The sequence below is a fragment of the Squalius cephalus genome (assembly GCF_949319135.1).
Source record: "Squalius cephalus genome assembly, chromosome: 13".
NCBI lineage: Eukaryota > Metazoa > Chordata > Actinopteri > Cypriniformes > Leuciscidae > Squalius > Squalius cephalus.
In genome coordinates, this window is record NC_137134.1 from 24,652,275 (window position 1) to 24,670,027 (window position 17,753).

At 43.3% G+C, this 17,753-nt stretch overlaps 2 protein-coding genes across 3 annotated transcripts in view; one reads left to right on the forward strand and one right to left on the reverse strand.

The window, feature by feature from the left end:
• The window catches only part of LOC307169629 (uncharacterized protein), a gene marked incomplete at both ends in the record, with an annotated part of 51,520 nt that overhangs the window by 16,930 nt on the left and 16,837 nt on the right, over nucleotides 1-17,753 (reverse strand). The gene's annotated exons all lie outside the window — the stretch shown is intronic.
• Nucleotides 10,124-14,786, forward strand: LOC307169701 (sterile alpha motif domain-containing protein 3-like). Of its 2 annotated transcripts, XM_079890468.1 has the most exons (4): nucleotides 11,607-12,541; nucleotides 12,749-12,910; nucleotides 13,168-13,257; nucleotides 13,655-14,786. In XM_079890468.1, exons 1-4 carry the CDS (start codon nucleotides 11,624-11,626, stop codon nucleotides 13,982-13,984), a joined length of 1,500 nt encoding a protein of 499 aa, XP_079746594.1. In that variant the 5' UTR covers nucleotides 11,607-11,623; the 3' UTR covers nucleotides 13,985-14,786. The 2 variants fall into 2 exon arrangements, 1 of the variants encoding a protein (XP_079746594.1); XR_013823171.1 differs by lacking the exons at nucleotides 11,607-12,541; nucleotides 12,749-12,910; nucleotides 13,168-13,257 and adding an exon at nucleotides 10,124-10,194 and having other exon boundaries at nucleotides 13,655-14,778.

The window sequence follows — 17,753 nt, forward strand, 5'->3', positions numbered from 1 at the left end:
GCAAGTGCAGCGTCAATTCCCTTCAGAATCTCTCTCTTCACGCTTAAATCGTGTGCTAGAAAGCTGATACTTCAAAATACTGGAATATATTCGCCGTCGTCGAAGTTGCGTCGGAGATACTTACACTGTCTCCTGCATCCGATGGCAGCTACCTGTAACCTGTGCTCGGCCCCCATCGCCCCCACCGACACGCACCTGTTTTGCATCGCGTGCTTGGGGCTGGCCCATGCCGAGTCAGCCCTCGGGGACGGAGGGTCCTGCGACCTCTGCGCGGACATGCCCCTCCGAGTCCTCAGAGCCAGGAGGGAGGAAGCTCGCGCAATAGCGGGGATTGGGCCTACCGCCGCCTCCGAGCCGCTGGTAGCCCCCCCCAACCGCGGAGTCGAGGTCCGCTCCCCGGTGAGCTTCCCCGACCCCACCTTTCAACCCCCACGCGACGTCGCCGACTTCATTTCCTTCGGGGTGAGTGAGGAGGACGACTCCATGTCGCTGTCGGCCTCCGAGATCGACTGGGGTGCGGAGCAGGCCGCGCCCGGGGCCGCGGGGCAGGACTCCCCGGCGGACCTACAGGACGAGCTCTTTCGTGTCCTCTCGAAGGCCGTCGAGGAACTGGACCTCGAGTGGAAAGCTCCTGATGAACCATCAAAGAGCAAGCTGGATTCGTGGTTCCTGCAATCGAGCCGCCGCCAGGCCGCTTCGAAGAGAGGAACACCGTTTTTCCCCGACGTGCATGAGCACGTGGTGAAGTCGTGGGCGGCCCCGCAATCGGCGCGCACCCTCACTTCCACCCAGGCCATGTTTGCCCCCGTGGACGATGCGGGGGACCACGGTTACCTCAGCATCCCCCCCGTCGAGGAGACCGTCGCCGCTCACCTCTGCCCGTCGGCTCCCGCCCTGGGCTCGGACCGCAGCCTGCCGTCCCGAGCCTGCAGATTTACGGCCCACCAGGCTAACAAGGCCTTCGGTGCCGCGGGGGAGGCGGTATCCGCGCTGCATGCCATGGCCCTTCTCCAAGTGCTACAGGCAAAGCAGCTGAAGTCTCTGGATGGCGCCGCCTCTATTGACGCTGACGCCATCCGGGATCTCCGTTCGGCCACGGACCTCGCGCTCCTGGCCACGAAGCGCTCGGCCCAGGCGATCGGCCGCTCTATGGGCTTCCTCGTGGTCCTCCACAGACATCTGTGGCTCACTTTGTCGGACGTACAGGAAGCCGACAGGAAGACGCTCCTGAATGCGCCCATTTCCCCTGCAGGCCTGTTCGGTGACGCGATGGAGAAAGTCACCGAGCGTTACTCGGAGACGCAAAAGAAGGCCAAGGCTATGAGCCACGTTATTCCCCGGAGAGCGCCGCCGCCGCCGCCGCCTCAGCCGCGCTCACGTTCGTCCTCAGCCTCAGGCCGCCAACCACAGGCTGCGGCCAGGAGACAAACAGCGCCTCGCCCGGGACAGGACGCCCGTAGGGGCCGTAGCGGTCAGTGGCAGGGGGCGGGTAACAGGAGGACGCAGAGGAGCCCGCGCAGGAAGCCCACCGCGTCGCCTGCGAGGCCCAAGCAGTCTTCCTGACCGCTCGGGCAAGAGGAGGAGAAAGCGCCAGTTCGGCCCCGCGTCCAAGCGGCGCGCTCTAATGCACTTGGTCCCTCGGAGTTCTGCGAGCGACGCGTGCAGTTGTGTTGTGAATGTAAATGTAAACAATGCTGTTGCAATAAAACAAATCACTACTTCACAAACAGAGCTTTTTTCTCCTCTTGCACCACACACTGTGTTACTCGCCCTGCCTTCGAGCAGCGCAGAGCCACGGTCAATAGCTACCCCCAGCACTCACACAGCGGCCATGACCGCAGCGGCGATGACCGCAGGTTTAGATCAGCCCACGCTCAGTCGTTTTCAGGCAGCATGGGAAGCTATTCCGGGCATTTCACCGTGGGTGTTGAATATAATTCGGCGCGGGTACACGCTTCAGTTCAAACGCAGACCACCCCGCTTCCGCGGCGTAATTCAGTCATTAACTTTGCCCCAAAACGCTCATGTGCTGAGGCAGGAAGTGTGCAGCTTGCTCGAAAAGAAGGCTATAGAACCAGTTCCCCCGAGCGAGCGGGACAGCGGGTTCTACAGCCGCTACTTCGTCGTGCCGAAGAAGGGAGGGGGTCTCCGTCCCATTCTGGATCTGAGACCTGTCAACAGAGCGCTTCACAAGCGCGCCTTCAGGATGACAACACTGAAACAAATCCTGGCGCAAATTCGCCCCGGGGATTGGTTCGCTTCAGTGGATTTAAAGGACGCTTATTTTCATATTCAGATAGTGAAGCGTCACAGACGATTCCTGAGGTTTGCGTTCGAGGATTCGGCGTACCAATATACGGTGCTTCCGTTTGGACTGGCCCTAGCCCCCCGAACGTTTTCGAAATGTGTAGACGCGGCACTTTCACCCCTCAGATCGAGCGGAATGCGCGTCTTGAACTATCTGGACGACTGGCTAGTTCTCGCTCAGTCGAGAGAAACGCTGATCAGCCACGTGAATGCCCTCCTTCGACACTTAGAGATGCTTGGTTTGAGGGTGAACGTCCAAAAAAGTGTGCTCACACCGAGCCAGACGACAACATTCCTGGGAGTGTGCTTGGATTCGGTGAGAATGAGAGCGCGCCTCTCCCCCGAGCGAGCGGAGGCTCTGAGCTCTTCTCTCGGTCTCTTCAGACCGGGCAGGCTCGTCCCACTGAAAGAGTTTCAGAGGCTACTGGGACGGATGGCAGCGGCATCTTCGGTATGTCATCTGGGGCTGCTGCATATGAGACCGCTTCAACTCTGGCTGAAAGCGCGCGTTCCCCCGAGTGCGTGGTATTCTGGCCACAAGCGCGTCATGGTCACCGGCGGATGCGCCCGTGCCCTGGTTCCTTGGAGGAACCCGGATCTCTTCAGCGCAGGTGTCCCTATGGGCTTAGTGACACGGCGAGTGGAGGTCCTGACGGACGCTTCATCCACCGGATGGGGAGCGGTCTGCTTAGGCAAGCCCGCCTCGGGTCGGTGGTCAGAGAAGCAGACGGAGTGGCACATAAATCGCTTGGAGCTAGAAGCGGTCGCTCTAGCTCTCAGAGCCTTCCGGTCTCAGCTGGAGCAGCAGCATGTGTTGATTCGGACCGACAACACTTCTGTGGTCTCGTACATAAATCGCCAGGGCGGTGTACATTCCAAAGCCCTATTCAGGCAGGCGGAATCCCTTCTGCTATGGGCGGACCGGTTTTTCCTCTCGGTGAGAGCGGCGCACATCCCCGGTGTTCTAAATCGCGGGGCGGATATGCTCTCGAGAAAAGGGATTCCCCAAGGGGAGTGGAGGCTTCACCCCGGGACGGTTCAGCTGATATGGAATCGTTTTGGCAGGGCGGAGGTCGACCTCTTTGCGACGAGCGAGAACACGCACTGTCAGATGTTCTTCTCGCTGTCCCGTTCCCCTTGGGAGGTGGACGCGCTGACTGCACGATGGCCGAGAGTCTGTCTCTATGCTTTTCCTCCGGTGAAAGTTTTGCCCATGGTGTTGTGCAAAATCAGGGAGGAGAAGGCGGCGGTGACTCTGGTAGCCCCGAACTGGCCGAATCAGCCCTGGTTCGCGGATTTGATAGAGTTACTAGCAGGGCAGCCATGGGAGATTCCGCTCAGGAAGGACCTTCTGTCTCAGGCGGGCGGAACGATTTGGCATCCCAGCCCCGGGCTGTGGAGCCTCCACGTGTGGCCGCTGCAGGGTCGCTGAGCGAGCGGGACGCGCTGCATTCGCGAGTTTTGAATACTATCGCAGAGGCGCGAGCTCCGTCCACCAGGCGTTTGTATGCTCTGAAGTGGGGTGTATTCTCTAAATGGTGTCAGGATGTCGGTTTAGACCCAGCGGACTGTTCTGTGTCGGATATTCTACGCTTCCTTCAGTATAGGATGGATGAAGGGAGCCTACCATCCACTCTGAAGGTATACGTGGCCGCTATTGCCGCGTTTCACCCCCCTGTTGACGGACAGTCTATCGGTAGACATGCGTCGGTGACACGGTTCCTCAGGGGAGCTAGGAGATTGTGCCCTGCTCGGCCGCCTTCTGTGCCGCCGTGGGACTTAGCTTTGGTCTTGGAGGCTTTGTCACGACCGCCTTTCGAGCCCCTTGCCGCGATTGCCATTAAGGAGCTATCGCTAAAAACGGCTCTGCTTCTCGCTCTCGCCTCGGCGAAACGGGTCGGGGATTTACAGGCTTTCTCTGTAAGTGAAGATTGTATTCGCTTTGGACCGGGAAACTGTAATGTTATTCTCAGACCGAGGCCGGGTTACGTTCCTAAGTCGCTCAATACCCCGTTCAGAGCGCAGATCGTTTCTCTGCCTGCCCTGTCCGCTGAGCCATCAACCTCTCAGGGTTCGGATGCTCAGAGTGCTATTTGCCCAGTCAGAACGCTCCGAGAATACATTTCTCGCTCGGCCGCGTTTCGACAATCGGACCAGCTGTTTGTGTGCTTTGGTGGATGCAACAAGGGACGGGGGGTCTCTAAACAGAGGCTTGCTCACTGGATTGTGGACGCTATTGTTTTGGCTTATGATTGTCTGGGACAGGAATGTCCCCTGAACATCAAGGCTCATTCGACTAGGGCGATTGCCTCCTCGTGGGCTTGGACTAAGGGTATGTCTATTCAGGATTTATGTCTTGCGGCTGGCTGGTCTTCTCAGAACACGTTTGCCAGATTTTACAAGTTGGATTTGCCCTCTGTAGCGTCTCGAGTGCTTTCGGTGAGTTGATCATTTACACAGCATTAGAGAGCTGCTCTGCGCTTTGCTCATGAGTTGTTCTGTGTGCTATTGTGTGTTGTACTATTGTCACCGCTATGCGTTGGCTTTCTCTGTTGTTGTTGCCCTGTTGGTCTACAGTGCAACCTTCCCCCATTTATACTTCCCGGGATATGCAAATTCCGGTAGTGTTTTGTGAGCTTGTGATTGGTCCCTTTGGACCTATCGGAGGTTAGAGGTTCACTATTGGTCAATCTCGGCCTATCAGGCGCTTACATTCTGGGGGCGAGGTTTGTATTGGGTCTGTTTTCAGTGGTTTGCTGCCACGGCGGGATTCTATACAGTTCCCATATACGACATCCGTAATGTCGAGTTCCGTAGCCTTGATAGGGAACGTCTCCGGTTACTTTCGTAACCTCGGTTCCCTGAAAGGCAAGGAACGAGACATTACGCTCGCCGCCGTGTTCGCTATTGATTTAGCGTTTGTTCGATTCTGAAGGGAATTGACGCTGCACTTGCATTATAACTGCAACGGTGTTTCAGTATTTGCATATTTGCGTCAATTGGCCAGCTCTGCTGGCGTTAGCCTATAAGATTTCAGCAGAAGTGAAGGATGAGAGGAGTTCCCATATACGACATCCGTAATGTCTCGTTCCTTGCCTTTCAGGGAACCGAGGTTACGAAAGTAACCGGAGACGTTTTGCGGTCGCTCTGTATATTTATATGGCATTTCTGTCCAGGAGTAATTAGCTTTTTAAGTGGATTTACTTAATGTAAAGTTAACGAAAGTTATCATGAGGACTGTAATGTTTAAAGCAGATGACTAAACAAATGTAAATCGACCGGGAAGATTTTAAAACGAGCCGTTCATTAATAAACACGCAAAACGCTGTGAAAATACAGACCGGAAGTCAAAAGACAATGAGCGCAGCGCTGAAAAGGGGCGGAGCTACATAAGGTCTATACCGTATTTTTTGTTTTAACTCGTGCTTATATCGTAATTTTTTCGTATTTAACTCGTGGCTGTAAGTTACGTTGGGGGAGGGGTGATACAGAGCAATACCGCGAAACACAGAGAGAAGTTATCGCCATTTTGAGTTGACGCAGCTGCCAGCAGGAGCCATTACGTGAATTCGTGCTGAAAAACACAAAATATCCGTGGAAGGTTAGTTTTTCTTTTTAATTTGTAATTATAATGAAGGACATTACGTTTTAATTCTTGTAAGCAGCACATTGACCGTGCTCTGCGAATTTAATGACACCATGGTGTTTTCCCTCACCAGTTCACCTTTTTACCAGAACACCAAATGGTAAAATAATTTAATTTATAACTTTGGTTCACAGCTTATACCGTATTTTTTGTTAGTTGGTGGGTGTGTAGTAAACGCGTAGCTGCTATAACGTTACTGGAGCGGAAAATCATTGTTTGCCTTTGAACAAATGTCCGTTGCCAGCTAAGTTAGTTAACTTATAAACATTACACAGCTTACAGTTAATTTCTGGGCAATCTAAGTGGAAATCACATGGTGATGATCGTGTTTGAGGGGTTAGGCCTATATGTCTAGTGTAAGGTTAGGACTTAATATGAATTAAACAATCCGAAAATACTGCAGGGTTTTTCCGGCCTAGAAAATTAATATGGCAGGCGCTCGCTCGCAGCTAACGTTACCTGTACACCTCTCGGTTGTTGAATTTGTGCGCGAGTACTTTTATCATGCCAGCTGAAGGTTCATTTTTGCGCGTTAGAGACGAATATTGACATTGCTTAATTCAAGTTCATGGAAACTCGTCTTCTCTCCGCTGCGGCTGTCGATAATTCTCTAACGTTGCTATAACTTGCTACAGCATTCAAACGGCGCGTCGCGTTCGGTAAGTTAACGACATTCAGCATGTTAAAACTATGCCATGATATATTCATAATACAAGGCTCGAAATTGCGACCATTTGGTCGCATATGCTCCCGAAATTTAATCTGTGCGACCTAAAAATATATTCGGGAGCGAGTGCAAATAGCTGCTAATGGTTGTGGCACGACCTGTTTTCAGGGAGCTGATTATCACGCGAAATTTAAAAGGCTTAATAAGAGAGATGATGAAATAAGGTTTTTAATAAGGCATTTAATTTTTTTTGGTCGGCCGCGAAAGCGAATTTAATCCCGCCAAGGCCTGTTTTGATCGGTAAGTGACAGATGACTGACTGCTGCGCTTGTGACAGCCGAAATAAAGGCGCACCTTACTAAAGGCGCATTACTGAAAGAACGAGCAGAGACTCCAGAGAGAGAGCCCCGGCCTCGCGCGCGCCCTCTCACCTTCTTCAAACTGTCTTGCTCTCTCTCTCTTGATTTTTAAACTGTTACTGGATTTATTTGTATCTTCGTAGAGATTAGTAATGCAGTGCAAAGGTGCTTAAAATATTACCTTCCATCTATATAATACTGGGTAATATAAAACTGGGTATATTAGATTTTAAGTATTACACTGACCTTCATTGAGAACGTGCAATACATTTTTTCTTAATTTTCTTCTTCTTCCTCTTGACAGATTTCAAGAATGTTCCCTTAATGAAGTGGAAATGTAAGTTTTGTGCATTCTCTACTAATCATCAGGGAAGAATACTACAGCACTACAAAGAGTTTCATGGGCATCATCGTAGGAGTTCAGGCCTCACCTGTATTCATAAAGACTGTTTAAAAACTTTTCAAACCCAAGCCGAACTTAAAAATCATTTAAAAGAACATAAAAAAGGATACAGGATTTTAACCAAATTATCCTGTGATTTATGTAAATTCTCAGAGTCTTGTGACATTTACAAATATTTCATCCATCTGAAGATTCATTTGAGAAACCGAGAACTTGTTAATTGTCCATTTGCAGGTTGTTTTTTCAAGTCTAGTGTGCTATCTACTTTTACTTCTCATAGAAGTCGCTATCATAAGCCTTCCACCTTAGAAAATTTCAGACCAGAGCTTGTGGCAGAGCTTGCTGTTTCTGTGCCTGTTGTTGAAGACGACTTTGTTTCAGACACTGAAGATATACTTGAAACTGAGTCTGTATTTGAGGCGGCTGGATCTGGACTTGAAAATGGCAAGGCCATCCAAAATTACATGTATCTAATTCAGCAGTACAGGAAATAGTTGATGAGTTATTTGACATTGGAGATTTTGCTCATCAAAACATAAAGACTGTCATTGATAACATTTTGAAAGACAACAATTGCAGTGTTGATCCCTCTGTTGTAACTTCATTGACTGAAGAATTACAAACTTTGAACCCACTCAGATTGCTCTCAAGGGAGGGGCCTCTTGGCACGGAGCGCAAAAGACAGTCATTTTATAAAAATAACTTTTCTGTTATTGAACCAGTTGAGTATGTGTTAAATGCACAAGAAAAAAATCATACTTTTGTTTATGTTCCTATTTTAGATTTGCTCAGTAAACTTTTGGAACGAAAAGAGGTACTTCAGACATTAGAAAGATCCAGTCAACTTGAAGGTAATTACGGTTCAATTCGAGATGGAGAATATTTTAAAGAAAACAAGATTCTCTCTGAAGAAAAGGGTATAGCTCTTGGACTATATATTGATGATTTTGAAATTTGTAATCCGTTAGGTACTTCAAAAAAAAAGCACAAAATTTGTGGGGTATATTGGGTGATTGCCAATTTACCCATACAACTTCGCTCAACATTATCATCAATTTATCTAGCTGTGTTGTGCAAAACTGTACACATAAAAGAATATGGTTACAGCAAGGTTCTAGAGCCTCTAATTAGGGATCTTGAGCTCCTTGAGAGAGAAGGTGTGTTTGTTCAGAGTCTTGGCTCTAATCTCAAAGGGACAGTTTTGTATGTATCTGCAGACAATTTGGGTGCACACTCACTTTCTGGATTTCAAGAGTCTTTCAATGTTGATAAGTTTTGCAGATTTTGTACGGCAAATCGTGTAGATCTTCAGCAGTATAATGTCAGAAGTGGGGTTTTTACCTTGAGAACACCAAGATTGTTCGATGAAGCCATTAATGTGCTAAAGCAAAGTGATCTTTCTTGTGTTGATGGTATAAAGAGAGACTGTCCTTTAAACAGACTGGCTCACTTTCATGCTGCAAAAGGATTTCCACCGGATTTTCTACACGATGCATTTGAAGGAATTGTACCCGTGGAGCTCTGCATATGCCTCTCAGATCTGATTGCTAAGAAGTATTTTACATTGAATGACCTTAATGAGAGAATAAAAACATTCCCCTTTCAGTTCTATGACAAAACTAACAGACCCCAGACAATACAAAAAAACTTTCAAAAAAACAAAACTATCGGTGGCAATGGACACGAGAACTGGGCACTTCTGAGATTTCTTCCACTGTTGGTTGGCCACTGTATTCCAGAGGGTGAAAAAACGTGGAATATAATTCTTGAATTAAAAGACATTGTTGAGTTGTTATCCAGCTCCTCATTCACAACTGAAACTCTGTGCTACCTGCAAGCCAAAATCTCTGACCATCGACAGTTGCTTTTAGAAGTTTTCCCATGTACTAAATTGCGTCCTAAACATCATTATTTGGAACATTATCCTATGTTAATCCAAAAATTTGGTCCCTTAATTGAATTTTGGACGCTAAGATTTGAGGCAAAACATTCTTTCTTTAAAAAGGTGGTCCGTGATGCTGGCAACTTCAAAAATGTTCTGCACACGTTGGCCACAAGACATCAACTAATGTTGGCATACTATCTGGAGATGCCAAGTGTTTTTAAACCAAGCATTGAAACTGGTCCTGTATCTGTTGTATCTGTGGACATCTTGGATGCTACTATCAGGGTGGCAATATGGGACAAGTTTAAAGGCCTGGACACTGTTTCATTCACATCCACCGTGTATTTAAATGGGACAAAATATTCCAAAGGAATGGTGATCTCAGTTGGGCACACAAGCGGACTACCAGATTTTGGGAAAGTACTCGAGATCTGTTTAGTGGATGGTCGCATACTTTTCATTACTGAACTGTTCACAGCTGGCTTCTTGGAACATCTAAGGTGTTACCAGCTCGCCAAAAAAGACCCTGCAGTAACTGTGGCTGTCCAACCTGAAGAGCTGAATGACTACATCCCCCTCGTCGCATACCTTGTTGATGGAAAGCTGCTCATTACTCCAAGGACATTCATGTTACAATAAGGTATAGTAAACATAAATCTTTAAAATCTTGCTGTTTAACTTGTTTACTTACTCCAAGCCTAATGCAATTACGCAACAAATTTAATGCAGACCATGCTGTTCTTTGAGTACAATTTCATGGGCTTTATATTGCTGCTTCTGATATCTGTTACTGTTTTTATTTATTTTTTCACAGTTATGCTGTTGATTCCTCCTCGAAGTTATCACCTCAAGGCGTGTCACCCTACAGAGTGTTCCTGAGCCAGCCAGGAAGCTATATGAAGGACATTCATGATAAGATAAAATAAGGTAAGGTGAACTTTTTTAAATATTTTTATTTTTTACTGTTTTATTTGTGTACTCACTGCTGGCCTAATACAATGACACAGTGGGCCCTATTTTAACGATCTGAAACGCAAGTGTCAAGCGCAAAGCACAAGTAACTTTGTGGGCGGGTCTCGGGCACTGTTGCTATTATACCAGCGGGATAAATGACTCTTGCGCCCGGCGCAAATCTAAAAGGGGTTGGTCTGAAGTAGCTTCATTATTCATAGGTGTGGTTTGGGCGTAACGTGAAATAAACCAATCAGAGCGTCATCTCACATTCCCTTTAAGAGCAGGTGCGCTTGTTCTAAAGCGGATTCCTATTATTTGCCAGGCGCACGCGAGGAGCGGTTCACAGCCGTGGAGAGCAACGCTCTCGTCAGGGACGTTGGGGATGGAGAAACGCACCCAAATTAACTTCGGTGAAACAGGCGTATGATAATTTGGGTAAATGTGTAAGCTAGATGTATGCTTTTATAATAAACTCTATCTATCTATCTATCTATCTATCGTAATGTATGATTTGCAAAAATAACTGCTGCGTCTGTGTGTAGATGAGAGAATTAAAGTGATTGATTATGGCCCAGCATGCGCCCTTAAAATAGCACATGAATAACATGCGCAATACGTCACTGACTTTAAACTGTTTTTTTTTTTTTTCGGCCAGTGGCGCAATTGTTTTATAAACCATAGCATGAGGGAACGTTTGCGCCGGAACACGCCGCCTCTTTTGCGCTGAACTGCGCAGGGAGCGCAAGTTCATTCCCTAGTTTAGCGACGTGCATCTGTGGAGGGAAAAGCGCGCTTTGCGTGGGTGCAAAATTGGAATGATACATGCGTGGGTGCAAAATTGGAATGATACATGCGTCGGTGTACAAAGTCAATTGCGCTGGGTGCAAGATAGGGCCCAATGTGTTTAATTCAGTCATTGCTGTTCTTTATTCATTGTACAATTTCATGGCTTTTGTCTGTCAGAGGAGCATGTTTTCTCATCCGAGCATGTGGATATTGTTGAACGTGAAACTATAAACACAATAACCGACTTGAGTATATATGTTCGTTCTGTAAGATAAATGTCGACGTCTGCTTTATTAGCATTTTTTTCCCCACTCACTATGCTTGAGCTTAATACTTTGGCTCTTTTGTTTTTGATTACATATTGTTTAATGTTATCAGCTAAAAGAAGATATAATGTAAGCTTGTTGTGAAATTGACTAACCATCATAAGCTTGTTCAGAATTGGATAACTTGATGCATTAAAAAAAGTATTTCTCATTAAACGTCATTTTAAATAAACTAATTTGAGTACAATACTCTTTAAAAATGCCCATCCCTACTTTTATCTATACTTTTACAACCTTTTGCTTTTGTTTTATTGTATTGTCATCTAGTTACAGCTGCTGATTCCTCCAAGATGCTTTTCAGAGTTATTGTGTCACCTCAAGAAATAAGGCGTGTTACCCTACAGAGTTTGCCTGAGTCCGTTGAGAAATTATGTGAAGCACTACGCACCAGTTTGGGTTTGCAAGGAAACTTCATTCTACAGTTTGAAGATCCAGATTTTGGAAATGAACTCTGCAATTTGACAGATATCAAAGATCTTCCAACTGATCGAGCAACACTGAAAGTTTTGTTCACATTTTCTGATTCAGTTTCTCACCCGACATTAGATTCTGCAAGCTTGAGTTCAGCTAATGCTTCATCAGTGGATTGGCCTGATCCTTTTGTAATTCCTGACTTCTCCCATGATGTTGAACTTCAACTGAAAGCAGCAAATGATTCCTATGCCAGAGATGGAACAGTCATTGTTATCTCCAAGGGTGTTAAGAGTGAAATACTGGACAAACTAGCTGATATGATATCAAAATACACTCCATATCCTAGTAAAGATCAGTATGAAAGTGTAGCCAAAGCTCTTGTAGCAAAGCACCCTTGTCTCCAAGAGCCAGGTTCTGCCAAAGGATGGTACTGCTGGGTGTTCAGTTTAAAATTCAAGATGGGCAATTACCGTCAGAAGTTGATGGCAGCTGGATGCCCTGAAGTTGTTGTAAATAAAAGAAAGCCTGGACAGACAAGCTGCAAGGCAGTCAAGAAGTCAAAGAAGGGAGAAATCCACTATTTGCCAAATCTACCTGAAGGACAATCTGCAGTCACTTTAGAGGAGAATCGGAAGACCATGCTTTTAGAGGTCCAAAAGTGTGATCCAGACCTGCAGCTTCTTGATGAACTGATGAATGCAACATTCTCTCAGCGAAGAAAGGAAATCATTGGTGACGAGCCGCTCATCTCTGTAGTCAGGGACAGATGGCCTGCACTCTTCAATGAGAGACAGGTAACCAGTGCCAACTCAGACATTCACAGCAATATAAATTACAAGGAAATTATGTATTTCCTTAAATGGGTAGTGACATGGCTGATTTAAATGAATTTGAGGTTCACATATGCCTGTGAAATAATTTTCATCTGTATGTGCTGTCCCTAACTACTCTGTCGCTCTTTTCCCTCTCTCAATCTTTGCTGTCTTATGTGTCTGTTTCAGATAAGTGGAGAGTTCAATAGACTAGTCACCACCGATCTACTGCAGTCATTCTTAAATGGACTAGATGCCTTGGTGCCAAGTCTTTTAGAGCTGTACAAAGTAGCTGTATCTTCAAGCAGGAGGTTGAGCCTTAGCAGTGTTATGCAGTGCCTTGATAAGGAGGTATGAATAACAATGAACTAATTATTTTACATTTTATTACTTAATTCAATTTTGGTTTCTAAAAAATACTGATAGGCCTACCTGAAAATCACTGATTATTTCATTATTATTAAATTATTTGTTCTTTTTTAATTAATAACTGTTTACTTTTTTAATAATCTTTGAAATTGATATTTGACCCTAATCAATATTTACTAACATATGGATTCTAATTTGTATAATGCCAGTCACTCTGTCTTGTTTACAATTGTTCGTAGGACACAAATCAGAACAGAAGAACAGCTGCCTTACTTGGTCTTCCACACTTCTTTACAGAGGATACTTCGGATATAATCAAGATGTGTGATGTAAGAAAATATATTTACACATTGTTAACGCACTTATGATACTGAATTCATTGCAGAGTAGTAGGGATGGAGAAAAAAATGATTCTCTTAACTGTCATGATTTTGTTTTTGTGATATATATTTTTAAAAAAATAAAAAAATAATTAATTAGCTTCATTTTAGTCTTTGTTTATAATAAATAATTGCCCATACAGTGGCTTTTAGCCTAATTTGTGCTTCTCCAGTGGCTTGTTTTGACTGTCATCCCAGCCTTTTAGAGCATATATTGAAATGAAGTAAAATCATGATATGGCTTAGTGCAATTGTCATTCTTTTATTGCACCATTTCTATAATTTTATAGACCAAATCTATTACATGCCTTTTGAATTAGGATTGATACTGTCCATTTGTTTAAAGGTTCATGGTGAAACCCTGGATGTCATTATGAAGGGAATGCGTGTTGGACTACTGATTGGACACGAAGGTGTCCTGAATGATGCATTTCCTCTTGATGTCTCCAACGTGGCTGTGGTGGTAGAAGAGACAATTGTTCTCCATAATCTCAGAGACATACCCACTGGCTTTGCTCTGTTAATGGGCACAATCTACTGCCTTAACCTTGAATATCCCCGCAGTATGAGGTACTCCTTCGAATTCCTGCAGAAAGTAATCATGAAGATTAAAACTGACCACTGTTCTGCCAAGATACATGGACTTAGAAACAAACTGCTGAGATATCATTTATAGACTGGTCTCAAACCATACATCGGAGGGAACATGTTACATTTGCAGTCTTTGTCTTCAGTTACTTGACACTGTTCAAATTTGATATTACCGACCATTTCAAGTAAAACCCAAGTACTGCTGAAAAATCTCAGAATTATAAATGTTTAGATGTGTTTTTAATGCAAGGTTGTTAATTTTGAGAATTTCTGAAGCTTTTGCTGAGGGGACACTTATTGTTACTTTGCATTCTGTTCTTTAATTTAGCTGATTATAAGTGTTTTTAACTAACTGCTGGTGTTGTCATTTACAATTGCAAAGACTCTGTTCCTATAAGAAAGTATGTGAAAGATTAAATGGTTATACAATAGGTAACATAATGAAACTGTTAAATAATAATCCTTTACTTAAAACCTTTTTTTCCTAACATGAATTTTGATATTACCGACCATTTCAAGTAAAACCCAAGTACTGCTGAAAAATCTCAGAATTATAAATGTTTAGATGTGTTTTTAATGCAAGGTTGTTAATTTTGAGAATTTCTGAAGCTTTTGCTGAGGGGACACTTATTGTTACTTTGCATTCTGTTCTTTAATTTAGCTGATTATAAGTGTTTAACTGCTGGTGTTGTCATTTACAATTGCAAAGACTCTTTGTTATAAGAAAGTATGTGAAAGATGAAATTGTTGTGGAATTTTGTAACATAATGAAACCGTTTAATAATAATTCCTTACTTAGAACCTGTTTTCCTGACATAAATTGTATCATAAAACCAATGTTAAATTTATGCAACATTGAACTATTTACAATAAAAATATTTGAGCAGATGATTTGTTGATTATGAGTTTTCAATAATGTAACCTAGTAAGTTGTCTTAACTTGGAGAATCAAGTTGAAACAACGAATGTTCATAATGTAACCTAGTAAGTTGTCTTAACTTGGAGAATCAAGTTGAAACAACATTTGACAAAGTTGTTTAAACTCAGAGAATCAAGTTGAAACAACAAATGTTCATTAGCTAGTTAACTTGTAAAACACAACATTTTGAGTTGAAACAAAGAATATATTTAAGTTGAGTTAACTCAAGTTTTTAAGGCAGCAGGTGAACTTTCGTTTCTAAGTTTAACAGACTTGAAATGTTTTACAGTGTGGTACATCATGGTTGATGTCTGATATGTTCTCTCCGGATGGCACTATTACAATAAATAAATAAAAAAATCAAATGCACTGTTATGATAATATAATTTTAAACTTGTGGTTTGTATTGTTAGCATTGAGTGTACGTCAGGTATTGGCTTGACTACGATCCTGAGTAATGAGTCTGTAAGACAAACCAGCACGTAACATTAACACAAGTCAATATCAGAAGAAACTGAAGGGCTTAAATACACTACAGTAGATGATGAACATGATCAGGGGAGGGGAGCTCTAATCTATTAAACAATGAAACAATGAATAATTATGACAACCAAGTAAAACTGGAACTAAACACACAAGAACTGAACACAGGCCAAATAAGACTAAAGAATATCAAAATAAAAGTCTATAGACACAGTAACAACTCCAACTCTTCATAAAAGGTTGAATAATTATCTCAAAGGGAGTTGACTATTGTTTCCTTTTACTCTTTGTCAAAGATACTACACAGAACAGCATGATTGTAAAGACATCAAAGGCCCCCAAACAACATTGTTTTGAAAATACAAAGGCAACTTAGAACATTGTAAAGCACACGCAAATATAACATATATCTGTTGACTCTTTGTGTAAAACACAAACAAAATAAAGAAAGTTCAAGAGTAGTCCATGCAAGCAAAATATAAAAAACAAAAATAATACTCAACAGTCCAGTCTCAGTCCTTTTCTGCTTGAGGCAATTTAAAGTCCTGATGAAAAAACAATGTCCCCAAAAAGAGGAACAAATATAAATCCACTGGTTCAAGGCCCCACAAAAACAGGTTATCCTCCAGCTGAAAAATAGGCCCCAGAGTATATAGTCCACCAGGTATATCCCAGACCAGAGCGTGCACATATGAAATGGCTCCAACGTCTAATACACCAAGTCCCTCTTCCCAGAGAACAATTTACTCAGAGCTAGGTTAGCTAAAAGAACCATGCCACCTCACCAAACACACCTTTCAAAATGGCCGGCCCCCTTTTACCTTTATCCCTCAGCTCATCCTAATAAGAGTCCTTAGAGCCGAACAAAAGTCCCCCTCAAAAATAAGCATAGGCAAATGCTCAAAATCAACATACATGCCGAAAAATAAATAAACATATTGACATGGCACATACATACAGATATCTCACACGTTTTGTTTGTTTGTTTTTACTTAAGTGAGCATATTGCAGGGCTTTACTGTGGCAGTGTCACAACAGAAACAGGGTAATCGTGACAGTGAATTGTGAAAACACATTTTCTTATATCTAACCTTGTCGTGAAAGAGGGATCTGAGTTTGATTCCTGGCACCTGTTGAACACACAAATTCAACAGAATGAGTCATTTTGCAAAAAATTCTATCATTTTCTAATCCTTCCATAGTTTCCATAATTTATGTTAACATTTCTGTATTCTTCTTAAACTATCAACTCAAATATCAACCGCTGGCAAACCTGAACAAAGTCCAGTGATGTTGAGTTGTTGAGTCTTGTTGGTGAATGAATGAAACCACACAGCTGTAAGTGTTTTTATCCTGATATTCCACCTCCAGAGGTAGAGATTCAACACTGAACACACCAGTGAACATCTGGATGATCTTGACGATTGTGAAGTGTCTCTGGTGATGACAGGAAAAGGCAGACGAGCTGGAAAACATGAGTGAATAAAGAAATGGATTTGGTTTTACCTCAGGATAAATAAACTAACAAGACAACTTAAATAGTTTTCAGTAGCTATGTTTCCATCCACCTATATTTATACGCATTTTGGGGGATATCTACGGTGGCCAAGAGAGCTCAACGTGCTGCAACTGAAGAAAACACATGCAAATAGAAAAACCACCCGCAAATTAAGAAAACATCTTCATCAGTTTCACAACAAACGTGTGCTCCAAATACTCACAACACAACCAAATACAGAAACACGCTGCAAATAACACAGACCACAGTGGAAATGTTTCCAAGGGACCCCAATAAGTGACGAACCCGGCTGGGACGTGCTTATTGCTCAAAAGTCTACTTTATTTTATTTTATTTAAATATATTTCTTTTAACTGTTTTTTTTGTTTTTTTTGCAAAACATACAGAGATGACATGTTTATGACATGTTACAATATACAAAATGTATTAACAATATGTTCAATGTCATCAGAATACAAATGAGAAAAGAACAATGAGCTAAAAAATAAAACAAAATAAATACATAAAGATAGAGAAAAATAGAGGGAAATATATTAAGCTATACATCAGTTACAACACATTTTGTGATGTTATGTTTAAATTTCCATAATGAAAAGTTTCATAAGAAATGTTAGATAATGCAGGGTCCAAAGTTTTAAAGTTGAGACACACAGATATATAAAGCATATTTTAAAAAACTTTTTGTAAAAAAAAAAAAAATTATATTTATTTGTAACCGTTATGTTAACAGCATTAATACGATATTTCTGTCGTATATGGATATTCAGCTGATGGACACTGTGTTGCATTATCATGGGAACATCACAGGTGAAAATAACGAGGAAATTACGTTGTCTTTCGTTGCTCCCTTCATCAAGTGCATTCCTAACGGCTATATAATGGCATAACTCTGCCGGTGTGGTGAACAATTGAGTCAATTGAGACTCATCTCTT

Excerpts from the sequence above, each read along its gene's own strand:
- LOC307169701 (XM_079890468.1), top strand. The coding sequence starts at position 11,624 with ATGCTTTTCAGAGTTATTGTGTCACCTCAAGAAATAAGGCGTGTTACC. Across the intron at positions 12,911-13,167 it reads TGCAGTGCCTTGATAAGGAG|GACACAAATCAGAACAGAAG; the intron begins GTATGAATAACA and ends AATTGTTCGTAG. Across the intron at positions 13,258-13,654 it reads ATATAATCAAGATGTGTGAT|GTTCATGGTGAAACCCTGGA; the intron begins GTAAGAAAATAT and ends ATTTGTTTAAAG.